This window comes from Phaethon aethereus, assembly GCF_964289735.1.
Source record: "Phaethon aethereus genome assembly, chromosome: 2".
Classification (NCBI taxonomy): Eukaryota; Metazoa; Chordata; class Aves; order Phaethontiformes; family Phaethontidae; genus Phaethon; species Phaethon aethereus.
In genome coordinates, this window is record NC_138582.1 from 84,716,615 (window position 1) to 84,737,703 (window position 21,089).

The following is a 21,089-nucleotide window of genomic DNA, read 5'->3' on the forward strand; positions in this document are numbered from 1 at the left end:
TAACTTGTTTAGTGAAGGGTATCTGGAGACGCAGAGGATCCCCCTTTGTTTCTGTAGTTCTCAGGTACGCAGAGGTAATGTAAACCTCCAGAAATACTTGAGTGACCACGGGGGAAAGATCAAATGAGCTTTTCATGTACAGAACCGGCACCACGCCGTCCAAGCTGCCGCGGCCTTCCCCAGAGGACCTGCCAGCGGCGGCCGCCTCTTTCCCCGCATGTGAATCACCCCCGGCTCACCATGCCTGCTCACGGGACCTGGGCTGGGACCACCAGTACACCTGACGCAGTGCCCTACACACCTGTCAGGTGGCTACTTTTTGCAAACTACTCACTCGATTTGAAATAGCAACCTAAAAGGATTTTTCACAGCTTGCGCCCCCGACGGAGCAGCGGGGCAGGAGCTGGACGCGGCTCTGCCCAGCAGCGGCTCACGGGCGGCTGGCTGACACAGGGAGAGGGTAGCCTCTTCTCACCGTTCTCAGTGGGTTTTTTTTAAATGGTTGCCCAGACACACGCTAGCGTTTTCTCACAAGCCCTCGTGGTGTAAAATCCTGTCCAGAATAACCCAGTCATTTCTTTGACTTTTTAATTTAAAAAATAATCAATAAAATAATCTAGAACAATAAAAAAATTAGGGCACTCTATACTACTTGGGTTTCGCTCAACTGTTAATGGGGATAAGTTCATGCACAAGTTGATGGGAGTCTTCTCCAAGTAAAAATCTCAGTGCCATCCACCATTTATCTGCACTGTGAAGTACAAAACCTCACCAGAGCAAAACTGAGCAGTGCCCTGTTGCAGAGCAAAGTATCCCGGTGTGTAATTGCGCTTAACCTAAACCACGGATTCCCAAAAACACCGACAATGATGAACAATGAGATCAGCCCCACATCCAAGCGGATTTAGGAACAAGGCAGCAACTGAAGTGACGAGCTCACTCATCATGATGCTACAGATTCATTGTCATCGTCGTCGTTTTTTGGCACAATGCAGTCTGAATTCCTTCCCATCTTTTGTGAACAGCTGAACTGTGTTCCCTTGCAGAAGAAATTAATATGGCAGCCTGTGTACATCTGCTTTAATCTTAAAACAAAAGCCGTTTTGCTATCTTTAGTATAAACACAATAAAAGCACCAAAAAAGCACAGATGGTTTGGATTTTCTTTGCAAAAAGCAAGACAGAAGACCGACATCTCAACTGTTTACGTAGCCACAACCCATTACGTGGCCACAGCAAACCAAGGGGTGACACAGTAAGTACCTCTTTGCCACCATCTCAGATACAAACTGCTTTCAGTCAGGCCTTATAAAAAGCATAAACCAACTCTCTGCTCATGGATAAATGCTTTTGTTCATACAGACTTAATTTATATTGTTAGTAAAACACTTAATGGCCACACTAATGCCAAACAAATTAATTTCAGCAAAGCTAAAGCAAACACCACCATTAGGTTTAGGCAACACAGAACAAAACCCTTGAAAACTCAACATTAAAGGAGTTATTTATGGTCATTGCTCAGCCCTCCTGCCCCCACCATTTGCACATTAGAAATCTCCAGGCTGCTCACTTGCAAACTCCCTGACTTCTGACAAGAAATGGCTACTCACTGGTAGCCAGAAAGTTCATTTTGCAGCAATAACACAGTCAACTTGGTCTGGCAGTCAGGGTTGTTTTCTTGGGTTTTTTTGTTTGTTTAGGGTTTTTGTTTGGGGGTTTTTTGTTTTTCGTTGTTTTGGGGTTTTTTTTTTACAGTTCAACCTTTCTTTTAAAATATCTCACTCCACGATTAAAACTTTCCCCTTCCTGGAATTAATCAAACTGATAGTGGTTTTGGCAGAAAAGCAAGTAAGAGGAAAAGAGTAAAGACAGCATATATGCAACATATCCAAGAAGTACTTCACAACCTGCTCTGTATTTTTTATGTAATAAATACACAGTAGTTCAGGGAAAAACACACACAAAAAGAGACTTTTCCCTATTACACTTTAACAAATATTCAGGGAATAGCAGTCATGTAAAAGTGTCACTCTTGATATAAAGGGCAAGCTGAATTAGCTCCTGAATCAGGGGGGAAAAAAAAAGTTTTCTGCTACAGATACTGCTTCCTTTAGCATTATGAAATCTCTTTCTAATATTTCTATGCTATAGCAATCAATATTCTGGAAAATTTGAGAGACCCAAACTAATGATTTTTCCAATTAACAAGTACTTAAAAAGTAAAAAAAAGATGGCACATCAGAAAAAAAACACGTTCAATTTCTGAGCACTCTACCTGAACCCACTGACCGAACATCGCACTTGTAAGTAACATTTGGGGTTTTGAAGCAGCGCTTCCATTGAGGAAAACGTTTGCTGTGAGGCCCTACGGTTGCATTAAATCCTTACCAGGAGCAGGGAGGCTTTTGTGCGCTACGGCTATGCTCCATTAAATGCTCCACAGGAGGGACGGGACCTTGCACCTGTGTGGGCTTGCAGGACATGTGTGGGCCTGCAGCCACTCTTGGTTCATGGAAGTCTCTTCCTAAAGAGCATGGGATGGAGAAAGCACGGGTGAGTGGGGCACCATGCTCCCTCCTTGCAGCCCCTTCCAGGAGATGCCCCGCAGGCTGGGTACCACACAGCACCTCTCCAAACTGGGCAGCGCCCGGGACAGCGCCAGCATGGGCCATGCGAGGCCAGGGGGACAGTCTCCCCATGGAGCTCCTCTCCCCACGGGTGCTGCCGGCGGCGGCCGCAGTCGGCTGGCCAGCGCCCGGCTCCCATCTGTCATGAGCTCTGTTTACAGGCGCGTCAACAGATGCTTGCGGCAAGAGCCGCTGAACTTTGACATCCCGCATAAAGATGTAAACACTTCTCCGCTGAAGATAAATCCCAAGCTTTAAAAGGCGCTCCGGCTGATCCCTGGCCCTCCCCAGCCCATCCGCCAAACCCAAAATTCCTATATACATCCCTTGAAAATAAGAGCAACAAAAAGCCTCAAGACACACAAAAAAACAACACAAGAAGCCAACATGCAAATACCCACAGCACCAAACTTGAAGTACACTAGAAATAATGAGGAGAATTATTACAAGTAAGCCAAATATAACTGACTCCAGAATAAAGTGAATTTCACAGTGTTTAGACAGATAGAACCTGACTTGCTGGTGTAAAGCCACTGAATTTGGCATTGACTCGGAGCCCCAAAGGCAGGGGATTTGCCGCCCAAAACATGCACTACCTGCCCAACGGCCAGAGCCAGTAGTCACAACTCTTCATAAGAGTCATTAAATTAAAAGCATGGAAGTCTTCATCAAGAAGGTTTGCAGAAAGACACGGATTCTTTCAACACTAAGAGCAGCCAAGACCAAAGCCCACTGCATATATTTGTGTATTTTCTTAAGAGGCTGTATATACAAGGGAGTGCACAAAGGGGTGCTTTAAAATGCTCCCTTGTAAGGGTGTATTTCAAGGGTAATAGATATTGAATTCAGGAAAATGTCCAAAAAAACACTGTTTGGAATTGTTGAGTCTTCACATGGAAGAGCTAGAAGCGAGCATGACGCTTTTCAGCGATAACTAAGAAAATCCTTGTCCAGAAGGATTTACTTGTCGGATGCCTGATCCTATGAACCGATGCAGCCAAACACAGCATTTACTGATAAACAGTCCTACTGACTTCAGTAACTTAAGCCAAGTAACTTCAGTGGTGTTATTCATGCCCTGTGAATATGAACGGAAGACTCTTGTTTAAAAGGACTTCTCACAGCAGTGAAGGCTAGCACAAGAGAGTCCCAAGCAAGGGTGAGAAAGGACACAAGGCAAAAAAAGAGTCCTTATGAAAAGTGCTTAACCATTGCAGGTTTGGAATTATTTTTTTTAAACCAAAAATGAGGAAAACATGAACTCTCCTGGTATAACCACATGGTAACTCCAACAGAATCTTATTGCTAACTCAAAAATCAAACAAAAGGACCACCCCCCCAACCAAGCAAAAAAGAAAAAAGCAAACCCCAAACCTCAAACAAAGCCCAGGTCTAACTTTTCTGAATGAGGTCATGCTGAGAAACTCTCCCAGCCTTCAAACCAGAAGGAAAAAAAAAAGGAAAAGGTGAAAACCTCCATGGAAAACATACTTGAGCTGTGTTTAACAAGGAACAGCTGTAGCCTTCCCATTCTTGAGATGTAGAAATGCCCCAGAAGAGCCACATTAAGTAAAACACACAGGAAAAAATACCTTTGTTGCTGACCAAACCATTCACAGGTGCCTCTGATTTGAAGCTAAGGATACTGAGCAGCACTCTGCTGACATAACACCATGCCATGAAGGACTTCTTTGTAAAGAAAGTTCACAGAAAGCTGGTTTAACTGACAAAGTCTTTACTGGTGAAATGTGACATCTGTTTTAAAGAGCCTACATTTTTGGGATATTATTGCTCAGCTGCTTCTATTTATAACTTATTTGATTTAAAAGTTCCTCTCAGTCAACTAAGCAGGTATGCAACTAAATATCCTGAAATTTCAGTGTCAGACTCAGGACAGTTTTCAACAATTGATTCAACTTTTACTTCTCCCTGGATGAGCTTCTTCAGAACAGATTTCCCTGACACACAGAGACACGTTATGTCTTACATTTACAGAAAATTTCCCTTGCAAGGAAATGAGTGTTATTAAAATTGTCTGCTCTCAGGTGCTCTTCTGAAAGTCCCCAATGCTCACAGGCTTAAACACAGTGCTACTTACACAAATCACCATGACTACAATTAAAAAAAAAAAAACAAAAGGAAGGGAATGCTGACTATCCATTTCTTGCCATTATTTTTATATATATTTGAATGTACAAATGGAAAAAAAAGTAGACAGTCCTCATTAACAGACAAGAAAGATGTTCTTGAAATTAATGCCACGTAACTCAAAACGGCTCTTCTGAAAGATTTCATTCCCTGACAAGGTTTTTCTATTTACTCTCTATGCTTTCACTGGGGACAGTTTCAAATGTGTCTGTACAAGTTAAGAGCACAAGGAAGTCCTCTTTCATGCAAGGGCAAAAGTTAGCATTTTATCTGAAATAAGGTAAAGTTCACATTATTTAGAAAAGAAGAGAAACTGGAAAAAGGTTTTTTTCTCAAGAGAACCACTGATGCTCTACCAAACATATGCAAGTAAGTGATTTCAAACAAAGCATACAGTGACAGCAGGGCTTTTAACATTTTATTTAAACATTCACTTGAGTACTTTATAAGCTCACACAACTTCACTAAAAATTTACAGAATATGATGATGAGGAAACGTCTGCTTTACTGTAAATAAAACCCCTAAGGAAGAAATCATTTTAACCCTAAAAATAGAGGTAGCAAAAATACCCTCAAGCGTGAAAATAAAGATGCAGTAACTGTAATGTCATCTTATATACATACATATATATAGATATATATATGTCTATACACACAAGGGAAGATTAGGACTTATTTAAGTCCAAGTATTGATAGATTGCACTGACATACTTTATATGTATATTCACAGACATGGTATTTCCAAAACATTAAGCACAGAGTCATTCACCATGTCTGTGCACGCTAATGGAACAAAAAACAAACCAACCAACTGACCCACCAACCAGCAAATGAGTACAGCATCTTCCCTTCTGGAAAATGTCTGGGAGGTGCTTATAAAGAGAAATACATTTACAATATGAATTGTCCATTCATCACAGCTACTCAAGCCATTGCAGACCTTTCGTTTTGAAGGCCAGCCTGCAGAAGGCTTTTGAGAGACACTCCAGAGCCAGCTGCAGCTCAACACCATGAACGTGTGCCAAGAGAGATGTTACAGCTTTCATCTCCCACTCCTTTATTGTGGGCCGGGGTGGTGAAACATGGCCCTGATGTACTCCTCCCCTCCCTGTATTTAGTAAGGCTTTCATCTACCCCCATACAGTGCCATGTTTTTCTTTTTTTCCCCTTAGAGAGTTAAGATTGTTTTGTAGCTATTCATTCAGAGAAACCCAGACCTACAACCTGAAATTCCCTTTTCAGTGTTACCGTATCATAAGTATCAGATATTCCACTTAGCCCATCAATCAGCTACTTTTACAACATCTCACACAGAGGGCGACAACAGTAGAAAGCAGTACCACAATCATCTTGAACAATTATTAACAAATAGACTGCTTAATTGAAACATTCAGGCAACACAAGGATACTGAAGGAACAATTACATCACCATGTGATTATCAAGAAGGAACTCAGTACCTGATATGCAGCTGGTTAAAACATCGAAAGGTTATGGCATATTCTTGCAAGAGCATTGGCATTGCGTAGGATTCCCTACAACCAACACCCCTTCAGCATAACAACCATATGCCACCATGGGTTTTTGTGGCAAATTTATTTGCACCGCTCAGAACAGAACAGAAAGAAGAAATTAAGATGTACTGTGCTATGATTATTCCATTATTCTGCAAACTGATTTGGCAAAGACTTGAAGTACAAACTTGTAGAAGTAAAACTTGAGCACAACTCCAGGAAACAGACCTTCCTAGTCCCACCACCCCATCAATCACATCCTGAGAAGCCATGCAAAATGCTCAGTAGAAAGTGAAGAAATACAAAGTCTAGTAGAAGCTACTGCATCAGGGAAGATGAGTAACAATGCTGTGCTTTGATAAGGTCCCAGCACTTTCATCAGTTTGTCATTAAACTTGAACATAAGCTGCAGCTGTCAAGAAGGTCTGGGAATCAATACGCCACCATGCTTCAAAAACCATCATCACCCCATATTTCTGCAACCGCACCCCCTTCTTCCCCTGCCTCGTTCTTCAAAGTGATACACAGCACTGCAGGGATTGCCAAGCTGTCAGAGGTAACTGTTGGGCATTATCTCAGTTTCACTTCACCCACTTGCAACCTTCTGCAGCCCACAGGTAACCAAACAGCAAGGGCAGGATGGTCTAAAAGCGCATCAGGAAAAGCAACGTGAGGAAAAATATTAATGGGCCAACGTCAGCTGGCACAGTCTCTTTACACGCAAAGTGCACTCCTGAAAACATAAGCCTTGGAAAGGATATCAAATGCAGTGAACCGCTAGTATGCCTTCAGCTGGGCAGCAGCCAGCTCAGACCCGCCGAGCAGATGAATGCCACGTCACGGGTCTGACGGCTGCTCCCTACGGCCTTTCTGTTCTGCACCACCTGCTTTTAACACAAGCAGGCCACAGCAAAGAAGGTTGGGTTTTTGTTTTGGCTTGTTTTTTTTTTTCCCCAGTGATGTTTATAGCACCAAGATTTTTTAAGGAAATATAATCAGTCAGATGATATCACGGTAATGACTTGAGGTTTTTTCCATATTACTTGAAGTTTCAGCTTGCATTAGGTACACCACGGAAAGGCAGCAACACCACACTTAACACGCACGTGAGACCGTTAGCAAGCAGCTCGTCCTCCGGCACATTCCAACATTAGCTCTGCCATCTTTCCTAGGGCACCAAAGCAAGCTGCCTGTTTTACAACAGCATCTGTGGTTCCCATAAACATAAGGGTTTTAAAGCTCAAAACACTTCTAAAAGTCAGGTTATTTACAGCTATGTGTCCAGTTACAAAATCCTGTTAAAATTACAGGTAGCCCCTCATATAAGCATGTGCGTCACTCCTACTAGGAGCTGGAGAGGGCTTAGGTTTAAATGGAAGGCCCACTGCTGGACGTTGCTTGCAGCACACGTTAGTGTAACACCACACACAGCAGCCTTCCTACTCCGCAACCCAAATGTAACAGTGATGCTTTCATGTGACAAATCCTTCTTTTTTCAGCTTCAAAGCATCAACAGAGGAGACAGTGTCAGCCTCTCCACTTCACTGGACCTCAATTTTCAGTAGGACAGTTCAAAAAATGCAACCTCCCAAATCTGAGTAAATGCACAATTTAACATGCAACCCACAAAAAACCACACCACCACATAGGTGACCTTCTTGTTCCTCTGTGAGGAGGCTTTGCACCAAGTGGTAGGTGCTCTCAGTCTAGTTTTGTTGATGTCTTCCCCCATACCATGTGTGTCTGGATCACCAACCCAATATATCTGGTAACTTGGCACAGGTGCAAAGGATCATAGAATCATAAAATAGTTTGGGTTGGAAGGGACCTTTAAAGGTCATCTAGTACAAACCCTCTGCAATGAGCAGGGACATCTGCAACTAGATCAGATTGCTCAGAGCCCCGTCCAATCTGACCTGGAATGTTTCCAGGGATGGGGCATCTACCACCTCTCTGGGCAACCTGTATCAGTGTTTCACCACCCTCACTGTAAAACATTTCTTCCTTATCTCTAGTCGAAATCTACCTTCTTTTAGTTTAAAACTGTCACCCCTTGTCCTATCACAACAGGCCCTGCTAAAAAGCCTGTCCCTATCTTTCTTATAAAGCCCCCTTTAAATACTGAAAGGTTGCAACAAGGTCTCCCTGGATCCTTCTCTTGTCAAGGCTAAACAACCCCAACTCTCTCAGCCTGTCCTAATAGGAGAGGTGTTCCATCCCTGTGGTCATTTATGTTGCCCTCCTCTGGACTTGCTCCAACAGGTCCATGTCTTTCCTGTGCTTGGGACTCCAGAGCTGGATGCAGGACTCCATGTGGGGTCTCACCAGAGTGGAGTAGAGGGGCAGAATCCCCTCGCTCAACCTGCTGGCCACGCTGCTTTGGATGCAGTCCAGGATACAGTTGGCCTTCTGGGCTGTGAGGGCACATTGCCGACTCATGTCCAGCTTTTCATCCCCCAGGACCCCCAAGTCCTTCTTGGCATGGCTGCTCTCAATCCCTTCATCCCCCAGCCTGTACTGATACCAGGGGTTGCCCCGACCCAGGTGCAGGACCCTGCACTTGGCCTTGTTGAACCTCATGAACTTCACACAAGCCCATTCCTCAAGCTTCTCCAGGTCCCTCTGGATCCCATCCCTCAGGCGTGTCAGCTGCACCACTCTGTTTGGTGTCATCTGCAAACTTGCTGAAGGTGCACTCAATCCCACTGTCTATGTCACTGATGAAGATATTAAACCTGGTTCCAGTACACACCCCTGAGGGACACCGCTTGTCACCAATCTCCATCTGGACATTGAGCCATTGACCACTACCCTCTGGATGTGACCATCCAACCAAAATTCTTCATCCACCCAACAGTCACCCATCAAATCCCTATCTCTCCAGTTCAGAGAGAAGGGTATTGTGGGAGACTGTCAAAGGCCCTACAGAAGTCCAGACAGACGACATCCATTGCTCTTCCCTTGTGCACCAATGTGGTCACTCCTTCATAGAAGGCCACTAGGTTGGTCAGGCAGGACTTGCCTGGTGAAGCCATGCTGGCTGTCTTGAATCACCTCCATATGCCTTAATACAACTTCTAGCATCATGCAGGTGTTGGCCCGAGAGCCAACCGGTGATGTTAGGAGGGCAGTAGATGGGAGTGGGAATGCAAAAGTTGGGCTCCCTGACTACCTCTTCAGATGCTGAGGACAGCAGTGACTTTCATCCATCTCTCTGCCTCCCCAGGGATGTAGTGCAAAACCATGTTTTGCCACCAGAGGCATGACCAGACACAGGTGCTTGGAGATTACCTGCTCTCTGTCACACTGTTTCCTTTGCCACATGCCCAGAGACTAGGTATGTCTCCCCTGAAGGGAAGACACCACTTTCTCTGCCTCAGACCCCAGTTTTTACACTGCTATTTTCACCCCTCACTGCCAGGACAGTAGCAATTTAACCTCGAGTAGGTTATATCCTTGCCCGTCAAAAAACACCCTGCAACTCTGTCTGGTTCCTGCCTGGAGAAAGGCATGCAAAGAAAGTAACGGTTCCCTGTCTCTGAAAGACATGCTTTTCCACCATGACCACCCAGAAAGATGTTAAGTGAAGGCAGCAAGAACAGGCAGCATGTTTTCTAGTCTAACACACTTTTCTCAGCCTCGTTCACTACTTGAAGCTACCTTCATCTGGTGTGACTAAGATACAGAAGCAAAACTGAGGGAACCAACATCCTCCAAAAGTTAAAAGTAGTGTCCTTCAGAGGTTGATGACTGTCTCAGCATAACTGCTCATATTTGATTCAACCTAAGACTGAAATTTCTTCAGCTGCAGGAAACTATGTCTGGATAAACTGTGGCCTAATGGAAAGTACAATAAATAGATAAAAACCAAAGTGTGTGAGAAAGCAGAGCACTTCCAAGCTGTCAGCAACTGGCAGGGCTAGTTCTGCCTTCTTCTGGGGGTTAAAAGGGAAAATAATTTAAAAAAATAAACAAAAGGGGAGGAAACAAGCCCCACACCAGCATCCTTCAGCAGCTGGCTACCAGACACTGCCAGTGCTAAGCTAGAGCAGCAGGCACACACTGCCCAAGATGGCTGAGGTAGCCTCCAGGTAACCTGAGCAGACGCTGGGTCTCATCTCCATCCCTGCAGGCAAGCAGGAGCCAGGAGCACTTGACATCCAGGAAGCAGTTAAAATTAAAAAAACAAAAAAAAACCCCAAACAAAAACAAAACAACAAAAAAAATCTACCTGCCCAAAACAAAAACAACATCACCACAAAAAAACCAAAAAACAAAACTAAAAACAATAAACCACCCAAACCAAAAAAAGCAAGGAGAGGTGACTAGCAGTCCTCTTCCTTCACAATCCTCCTGTGACAGGAGCTGGTGGAGCTGCCCCAGTTCTGCTCCGAGAGGTGCACCTCGCTGCCTCGCCCCACTGAATCAGTGACCTTCCACTCCCGCGATGCCACAGTGCCACGTGCCAGCCCCTGTTCCTGTGAGGGAATACAACCAGGGAGAGGGCACGTACCTCCACTAAACTACATAACCACCCACCCGTGGTCAAGGCTCTCGCTCTTGGCAGGGTTGCTTCAGCTTTGTCAGGCACGGTCATAGCAACTGAGCAGACAGGCAATGGAACACGCTATTAAAACCGAAATTTCACGTTCAAGTCATACAAAATGAATGTTTCATTCACAAACCTTACACTTCTATTTTTCTCTATGCCCTCCCCGTAAGGAGAGCCACTTCTTTTCCACAGAGCAGCAAAAAGGAGGAAACAGAGGGGAGCAATGCCCATACCTGACCATAGTCTGTCCTGAATACGACAACTCCTTCCGCACAGGAATGAACAGTACTGGGATAATGCTGATTATTTTCTCGCAGCCAGACCCGAGACCCCTACAATAAACAAAACAGAGTTATAAATGGCATAACTGAAAAAAGAATTTCACTCAATATTTTTCTCCAGAAATACTTACCAAGTAAAAGGAGAGAAAGCAAGAGCTAAATGCAAATAAGCAAGGGGAAAAAATAAAAATAATCTCTCGGCAAGTATTTGTTGGTGTCTGCCGGAACAGTAAACACAGGAGAACCACACTGAAGTGTTTTTGTTTGGTTTTTGTATTTGTTTTTTTAATAGATATTCCTAAATGCTGGCAAGAGCAGCTGGAGCCAACTCTGAGTCACATGCCTCATGTTAGCACACGTAGAATTACAAAGCAGTGTTTGAATTTACACACAGTTTAAAAGACCCTACTCGAAGCCGGCTGGCTCCCTACCTGTTTATTTTCAACCTCTGTTAGGCACTGACAGCACTTCCCCCCCTATCATCTTCCACCTTTTTTCTAAACCACTTTGCCCTTTACACTATCCTCCTCTCCTGGCTACAAAACAACGCAGAGGTTTTTTTAAAAAAAACTACTAGCAATCAAGCTTACAAAGAAATGACATTTGCTTTTTAGAGATGAGGCGGCAACAGAGACACTATCAGTGAGACACCTAAGTCAGTCTAGTAAGACAGGGCAGGCACAGACTATTTTAATTTTCACCCGGCTGGCAGATCCAGCGTCAAGAAAACAGAAATATCCAGCACTGGGAGCAAGGGAGGGGGATGTGGGAGGAGGAACCACAGCTGATGCTGCAGCGGCAGCAAAAGCCATCCCATCAATGATACCCACTCAAGTTGTTCCAGCATAGGAGAAGGCTCCAGCTGGCAGAACACATTGAGCAGCAGCACCCCAAAGTCTGACCTCCAACCCAAACTATATTGCTGCTCTCTACAAACAGACAGCAGGCTCCATATCAGAAAGACAGTATTTCAGTGGCATTTAGAGAGCAGAGATTTTTTTTCTTCTGCACGAGAACAGTCCAACTCTCTGCTAAAGAAAAAGGGGTGGAAGAAAGGAGTTGGGATATACCCTGATAATCAGAAGGCTGTGACTTTGGGTGTCTGATCACTGAAAAAACAATCCAAATAATTAATTTTGCATGCTAGCATCCAAAGGTTGTCCTTGCCTGAATTTCTACACACACAAAGTGACTTGCAGCCTTGTTAAAGTTGGTGGGGAGCAGTGTCCTGATCAACAATCACGACAAATACAGATTTTTATTTGTTACATACTTCAGGCGAGTGGCCCATGAGTCTACCACAGACTTCAGCCACAAGTTGCATACGCTTTCGATGACGCTGAATAAACATTATTCTTGTTTCTATGATGGGAGAACAGCAGCATTAAGACACCAAATGATGCTCATAGAAAATGTAAAAACTCTTGCTGCTTGGTTTCTCTGAATGGTAAGAGCTCAGCTACACACAGAGGACCATGTAAGAGCATCCCTCATTATTTTTTTTCCCCCTCAATCTTTTGTCAAACTGCTTTCCACTTTAAATGCTGCAAATCCTGTGGAGCTGTTTGCCCTTTTACCTCCAAAACCTTGAGCCAGACCGTTTCCAGGTTTACAGCAAGTCCAAGGCAGTTCGAACGCAGGATATGTCAATTCAAAAGCACGGGGTGAGGGCAGAGGGGAGGGGAAAGGAGAGCGCTAACATCTGAGGCGGGCAGCGGGGAGCAGGAGTCTGGGAAACCGTGGGGAAGAGGACTCCCCAGAAGTGGTAAAAGCAACAGAGAGGCCTTGAACATTCCATTCAACACTCAGTGATAGCAGTGGAAAGACTTCCACCCGCTCCCTTGGGTCTGCATCGGAATTTGGCCATCGGAAAACCCAGAGCACCACTCTGCTTTTAATCTTCCCGAGCAGCACAAACACCCTCATGCTGACAGGTCCGAGGGCACGAACACCCTGCGCTTTCCAGAGGGAGGAAGGCTAACGTGAGGACATTGCTCTTGGACTTCCTCTGGTACTTCCCTGGCAGAGCCAGCAAACAGAAACATCCTACGTCCCCTAAGTACAAGTGCAGGAGCAATGACAACTTTGAAGGTGACATCCTTGGTATGAAGGAATATCTACCACAACACTCAGGGTGGGAGACAAAGGGCTTTTTCACAATAATCCAGTTGCTGCTGTCAGCCCACCCTCCCCAAGAGCATCCGAGAGTGAAAATTGAGGCTTGCGGCTGCCCGCCAGCCCCGGCGGGGCAGCGCAATGCAGCGCTTGGCCGCAGCTGTCGCCTGCCCCACTTAGTCTGCCGCGGCGTGGGTCTAAAGCCCATGAAGAGCACACACCACTGCACAGGAGAGGCCACGTACCCAGGCTGAGGTTGGAAGGGACCTCTGGAGGGCATCTAGTCCAACCCTCCTGCTCAAGCAAGGTCACCTAGAGCTGGTTGCCCAGGATCGTGTCCAGATGGCTGTTGAGTATCCCCAAGGATGAGAGACTCCACAAACCCCCCCCGCGAAACCTGTGCCAGTGCTCAGTCACCCTCACAGTAAAAAAAGTGTTTCCTGATGTTCAGAGGGAACCTCCTGTGTTTCAGTTTGTGCCCACTGCCTCTGGTCGTGTCAGTGGGCACCACTGAAAAGAGCCTGGCTGTCTCCTCTCTGTACCATCCCTTCAGGTATTTATATACATTGATGAGATCCCTCCTGAGCCTTCTCCAGGCTGAAGAGCCCCAGCTCTCTCAGCCTTTCCTCTTAGGAGACATGCTCCAGTTCCTTCATCATCTCCATGGTCCTTCACCGGACCCTACCCGGTATGTCCATGTCCCTCCTTGTACTGGGGAGCCCAGAGCTGGACACAGCACTCCAGGTGCGGCCTCACCAGTGCTGAGTAGAGGGGAAGGATCACCTCCCTCGACCTGCTGGCAACACTGTGTCTAACGCAACCAACAGAAATAACTAGAGAAACCTCATGAGGTGCAATACTCCTGAGTTAACATAGGACACCAAAAGAAAGACTCGTCAGCCCATGAAACGACCCTATTCAATCTGACAATCACTGTTTCATGTTTGAATATTTCGTTGTTGTTAGCGCGATCACTGGCATAAAACATAAGGACTACAATGTTGTCCAGCTCATAGAAAACTTTTACTTCACTGGGCTTTTCTGCCTCAACCCGACAACCCCACAGGAGCGAGGCATAGCAAAGCTTCCCCCCACCCAGTAAATAACCGCAGTTTTGTTCACAAATCGTAACAGATTTAATGAGCGTGGCTGCCGACACCACCAGGCTCTAGAGACCCAACGGCTCGAGGGGTCACCCCAAGCAGCAGAGGGAATTTGGCCCTGCTCCTCTCACCACCCAGGGAAACGCTTCCACCAGCCTGCTGCTGGGCTGTCTGTACTGGTCAGTCTCCACCTCCTCCCCCTAGATGAATTCAATCCACCTAAATGCACACATAAACAGCAAAAAAACCTATTTGTCAAAATGCAGTGAAGTTCTTCAAGTGCTTCAGGACAACCAAATCCCTGTTGTTCCACCGGTTTATTATTTGCCACATCTCCGACCTCAAGTAACATGAAGTTTATGCTTTCAAGGACAATGAAAAACTTATAAACATCAAGCCGCAACAAAATTTGCCAAAACCTCAGCATTCAAAATAGCCTCTCATAAGGAGGAGAATGTTTTCCATCTTGAAATTGAATAATTAGTTCTGCATTATTTTTTTTCCTGGCTATGAAGCGGGGTGAGGGGAAAAGGGGGCCTGCACAGGAGCTTTCACTTGGTTGGGCTAGTCCTAAAATAAGCTTTTTAAAGCAACTACGAAAGGGTTTGATTTAAACAAATGCACATTGTTAGGGGTCAATAGCTGCTATTCAGGGGAGGCTGGAACAATGTAGTTCACAAAGCCCGAGGCACCTGAAATGCAAATGCAAGGTGTTCCCTGGCAAGGCAGCTCAACAACAGGGTATCTGTCCATGGGCTGGGTGCGCTGCAAGACCTGCCCCTCTGCGGGAGGGAAAAAATAAAAAAGCCTTGGCAAAAGTTCCCTCACGAGCTTACAGCCACCTCCGGTGCCCAGCTAGCTCTGCAACCGGACTGCAATCCCCCTGCGATGCGTCGGTGACGCACAAGCGACAATTTTGAGAACAAAACTTTCACTAGCAATTAATTTACAGGCAAGACTTGTCACACAGGACAGGTCCTGGGGAAGGACACCCCTCCTCGCACGTGGCGGCACATTATATCGATCTGGACCTGTTTTGGGTGGGGGAGAAGCCTGGTAAGTGGGCCACTCCAGAGTGCCCTGACAAACATCTAACATCCTGCTAGTCTGTAGTAAAGGGGAAAGCAAAGCCACGGAGCACTTCCTAAAGCCCAATGGTTTTTATTTATGTGAAGCGAGGTTGTAAAAATACTTGGAATAGCATTTGCAGAAGAAGGGCCATATGCCATCATTTCCATAGCAAATAAATTTCTCCTGACTGCAAAAGGGAAAGGAAACCGGTTTGCAAATCTCACAGCTGCAAGACCACCTGGAGAAGTCCCTAGTCCTTCTACCTCACAGATTTTACATCTGAAAATGCAAATGCTATCTCTTACCTTCCTCTGTATCCTGTTCTTGGAGGTAGTAAAAGTCCATTCTTTTTTACTTTCTTTTGGTCATATACACTCTAAATCACAAAATTAACCAAGAACTTTATCTCAACTAAGTAAAATGGTGGAGCATTCACTGCAAAACTGTAATTAACAAGCTAGATTTTGTAGGCATACAGGTTGTATGCCAAATAAAATAACTGTCTGCACATTAATTACATTTTTACATGTATTACGTATCTCTATATATGAAAAAGGAGATATTGTATAACAACTGTGTTCTCATCCAAGTGAAAATGCTACTCATTCACATGTTATAATGTAAAATCCAGTCAACTCATCAGTGCAGTTGATTCACAGCAGTTAAAACTGCTTTAAATTAAAGGCAATGAACACAGATTATGCTGCATCTGCGTTCAAAAAGCATTTCACTACTAGGGCTTGGCAAAACAAAAAGAACAATAGTCCATATGTATTTAGAGAACTTTCTGTTCATGCTACAGTAGCTTGGCTCCAAATACAAAGTCTGAGAGACAGGATGAGATGTTATTAACTAGGTCAAGATGGACATTGCTTTTTAATGTAAAAGATAACCAAAACCACATTTATCTTCATTCCTCCTCTTTACTAATTCACACACTGGCCACAAGAAGAAAGAAGCTATCCAGACAAAATACAACTTCGCTGTTTTCATATTAATGAACAGTTTTGCTGATGAAAACTCACCTCTCATTGTTAGCTTAGGACTACTGAAATCACTTCAGTTCAGGTACCCAAAAACCTAAACATGCCAACTGCATGCCTAGCCAGACAACTCGGGGGGGCAAACTCTTGAAGTTCACTGGAAGCTGAGTTCCCTCAGAGGAAGTTGACCCCTCACTGATGCCAACCCAAAAATGAAGTGTTCAGCCTCCTAAGCAGAAAACTGGACTTGTTCTTCCATACCTTAGTCCAGGGAAACAAACAAGTAGTAATGGCCATTTGTCAGATGTATCACTCTGTAATTCAGAGTATCGATCTAGATCCCGCCCTTTGCAGTGCCCAGCTTCCCCAGTGCAGCCTTCTTGCGCTCATCAACAAAAGCCTTCCACAACAGCTGGATGTCAGCGGTGGCTGAAATACGAAAACTACTGCAAAAGTCTGCATACACTACCACTGCAGAACCTATGGAAGGGAAATACAATTAATATTCCAGAAACCACTCCATGATAGTGCCACTAACAGGCTCCATGTCACTCCAGCAATTCTGCAGCCCCTCTGCCAACAGTCGGAAAGTTGACAGTTTTCGTCCGGGGATGGTGGGGCGGTGAGGAATGGATGGAGTTATGGAGGGCTAGTTCAACCCTAAGTCTCTGTAGATAATGAGAGAAAGCACAGCTTTGGAAGGTATTTGAGCATGTAATCTAAGTATCAGTACCTTAAACTCAACTTCGTGAGCTGAAGTTGAGAAGAACTACGCACTGAAATCTAGACGCATACTTAATCCAGATGAATAAGGTAAAATTCATTTTCAAAACAGTTACAGCACTAATCACAATTTCCTCAGAGAGCACGAGAGTAAACTACTAACACCCTTCTCTCAACAAATCTATTTAGTTCTGCCTCCTGAACAATACCGCTTTGCTTCACTGTTTTAAAGCAGAACAAAGCCATGAAGATGTTTCCACGGGATATAAGGTCAGCTTGGGGAGGTTAGTTTCCTGCAGAACAAAATCTCCTTGAAAATGAGATGTTTCTGTAGTCTGTCCATCCCCCACACCAGATCAAAGCTCCCCTGCTCCTGAGGTCTGCGCAACAGCTGCTGATTAACCTTGAACAGGCTCCATCTCCTTCTGTTTCAGTAATTGGAGATAGCACAGCACCAACAACGGCATACCACTTTAAAAACCAAGAAACTGGATTAAAACATATATTATTACTATTACTGACTTGAGAGGGAACCGGAATAAGTTTGTACCTTCTCCAGCCCTTTGAAAGCACCAGTACTTCTTAAAAGACCGCTGCATATAATATGGGCTTTTTTTTTCTTTTTTAATTAAAAAAAAAAAACCAAACCACAAAACCTTTTATCTTCCAGTTATTCCCAACACAAACAGCACACAGAGATTACCCTCTATATATGCAGGTGGATAAGCACACTCCTCCTCACCTTCTGCTGCTGAGCGTGAAAACACATTGCTAACAGGCCCTGCACAAAAGCCAAAAAGCAACTGCACTTCTCGGCTAGAGCTCTGAAGACGTGGTTGCCAGCTCCTGAGGATAATGAGGTTTCCACACAGCTAGGAAATAACAGCTTTATCATGCCCTCAAAAGCAAATCTAGCAGTGAGATGCCATCAAGTCTTTTTGGGAGAGTTACCAGGATTGTTACAGTCTTATGACTTTCATGAGAAAGATTCAAGTGTCACCTTTACATTTTGACAAGTTTGGCCAAATAGGTTTTTCACTTTAGAGGCTGCCCAACCTACATGATGGCATCATGGCTGGAAAAACTCAACAATACAGGAATTTGGAAAGCCTATTATCAGTTGCAGTCAAGTCTGACAGGCTGTTATAGGACAACAGCTCTTTCTTGTGCCAGCAAGTTTAGGTAAAGAAATAACACTTTCTGGGCAGTCATGTCATTTATTCCAAAATTAAAAATCAGCGCTCAAAGTGTTACTTGGCAACTGACCGTGATTAAAACTGCAAAAATGAGAAATCATGGAAGCAGGAAATGCGTAGGGCAACTTTCCTCTATTTACCCGAAACACAGTTTCAGGTCCTGCTGAACATCAGCGGAAAATGGCAGATCTCCTGGTACATTCATGGTCGTCTTAAAAGGAACATGTAATTCTCTCCCCTTATTTGCATTCCTAAAGAGGAACATACAATATCCTCACAAAAACGTTAAAAACCAAACAAGTCCTAATTCTGCCCCTTCACACATTTCAATAGGAGTTGCAGTTCTGTCTTTGATGACAGCACAGTTTTGCCAAGCACTCATGTTTTTCCAGAACCACATTTCTTTTTATTAATTACAGTCATGACTACAAATGTAAAAAAACAAAACAAAAAAAACAACCAACAAAAAAAAAACCCCAAAAACCCCCACAAATACAAACCCACAAAAAACCCAAAACTTGGTTTCCTCAAAACCAACTGAATTTAACCAATCTGTATACATGCATACACCCCAATTCTTCAGCCATGGGAGTTGAGATTTTTTTTAACCTCAACAGATGTTTTAAGGAAGAGAATGGAGAAAGGACAATGCACGTAAAAGCAGCAGGGGAAGACAGACTCCTCTCTAAAAACCGTTCACCAAAGCCTACAGCCATATAGCAAGAGTAGTTATCCCAGCATGACTGCCCAAACACGCCAATTTAAATCACCACTAGCTTCTGCTGACATAATCTCTTCCATATCGTCTAGCAAGCCGTCACACTGCCACGCGGCTCCATCACTGACTTGGGGACAAGAAGACAGCCTGCCAAAATGCCTGTAGCTCATCCACCATGCTAGGTATTAGCTGTGCTACACAAGTAGGGATATGCCATGTCTAGAGGGATATTATACTGGTTCAGTCTGATTTGAATTTGCAAAGCAGTTAAAATTTCTGATCAAGATACATTTGCTCCCATTGACTGCTCTTTGCCTGCCATCTGATTTTATTCTGGCCATATTTATCAAAGTCTTCTTGCGTCAAGAAGCATCATCGATCAAATGCCAGCATTGCACCTGAAAGCACACAGGAAGAACTGAAGTTAGCATGGCAAGGACTACTCCTGGTTTCTAGGAAGCTCAGTGTTGTCTTTTTCTATTTTTTTTTTCTTTCCCTTCTCATGCCAAACAAGCAGGCAATTCTAGGAAAACGTACTGTTAGTTAAGTGGGATTCTTGTGTGAAAAAGATAATCCATACTAAGGAGCAGACTGTGGAAGGTAATAAGTATACTTAAAAATTACTCTCAAGAATAATACCACAGCTTTCACTTTGCAAATTTCTGGCATCAAAGTACAAAAGATTCCACCTTAGCGCTTACTTCTATATTGTCAATATTCATGATCCTTTTACAGGTCTGACAATATTAGAGGAAATTTTTTGTTTTGTTTAAGTCTCCCTGCAACTCAAAAATATCAGTTTACACATGAATCATTTTCCTGGGTTAGAGTAGGGATGGGCAAAAAGGGAAAGTATTTCTAGCCTTAATTGTTTCAGAGAACAGCTATAAGATCAAAGCCTTAAGACAAAAACAAACCGACCCACTCAGCCCACATTTCTTACATGTGGGATTTTTAGATTTTTCCCCCCGTTCTTCCAAGCTCTGTATTTTCTGGAAATTAAAACTCAGGATTTTGGAGACACAGTTCAGACTTTAGTGCCGTAAGAATTAGTGAGACTGTATTCCCAGGCTAAGAAAGAAAGTGGGAGAAGGAGGGAGAAAAGAGAATAATGGACCAGTCAGCCCACAGCTCTGTCATTCATTTATTTCACTAATAGAAACACTGATTGTTGAAAATGGAGAATTTTAAATTTCAGGTCGTAACTTCTTTTCCTAAGCTGTATTGATCCCCTCACACTGAATCTACACTAGATGATTCAGCAGGTTTCATTTCTCTTTGCAGCCTTGCTTTCACAGTATGGTCACTACATCTCTCTACTTCATCACAGGAACACAAGTATTTAAAGTATGTGATTGCACTGAATTATTTCTTTACATTGCTAGTTCACACTCGAAGCTTTTCTGGGTTTTTTGTTGGTTGTTGTTTTTAATCAGTCTCATTTGGCAAGCTACATGGGGTTTGCCCTACGAACACCAGAACCCTGTCCTAACTTTGCTCAACTACCATGTCCTACAGATGCCAACAGGACCCTGCATATGGGATAAACATCTGTAGAATAAGGACTTCTATGGTTAATACCTAATGGAATACAGAAACCAGGAGGAACAGATGAAAAACACTGGACAGCTGGTAAACTGGGATGTGCTGTTGGACCTGTTCAGTAGCATTTCCAACAACCATTTTGCCCTTGCCTTTCTGAAGGCCCACCTGGCCAGCCTGGCCCCACACTGAGGAACAAACCCCGGCTACGCTTCGACCACAAGCAGTTGACAGGTTTGGGCTGTACCGAGCCTAGCAGATGGAGCTCAGGTCCTCCATGTCCGCGCGCCACAGCCAGTCACCCGGTAGCTTCCACCGCCACCCACTCGGGCCTGTTCACCTGCTCTGCGGTCAAGCAGGGGCAACGTCCTGAACCCAGAACACGCTTTCGCCACGCCAGCTCCGACAGCCGCGACCGCTCCGCAGCCCAGCCCTGCCCCTCACACAAGCCAGCCCTCAGCGGGCTGCAGCTCCGAGGCGGGAAGAGGACCCCCGAGAGGGTGGACGAAGGACAAACAC

General features: G+C 44.4%; 1 protein-coding gene across 1 annotated transcript in view; it reads right to left on the reverse strand.

Moving 5' to 3' along the window:
* MYO10 (myosin X) overlaps positions 1-21,089 on the reverse strand; it is a gene marked incomplete at both ends in the record, with an annotated part of 166,368 nt that overhangs the window by 124,328 nt on the left and 20,951 nt on the right. Inside the window, one exon of the mRNA XM_082015005.1 lies at positions 11,072-11,170. Within this exon, the coding sequence (XP_081871131.1) occupies positions 11,072-11,170 (99 nt within the window). The remainder of the gene's footprint in view (positions 1-11,071; positions 11,171-21,089) is intronic.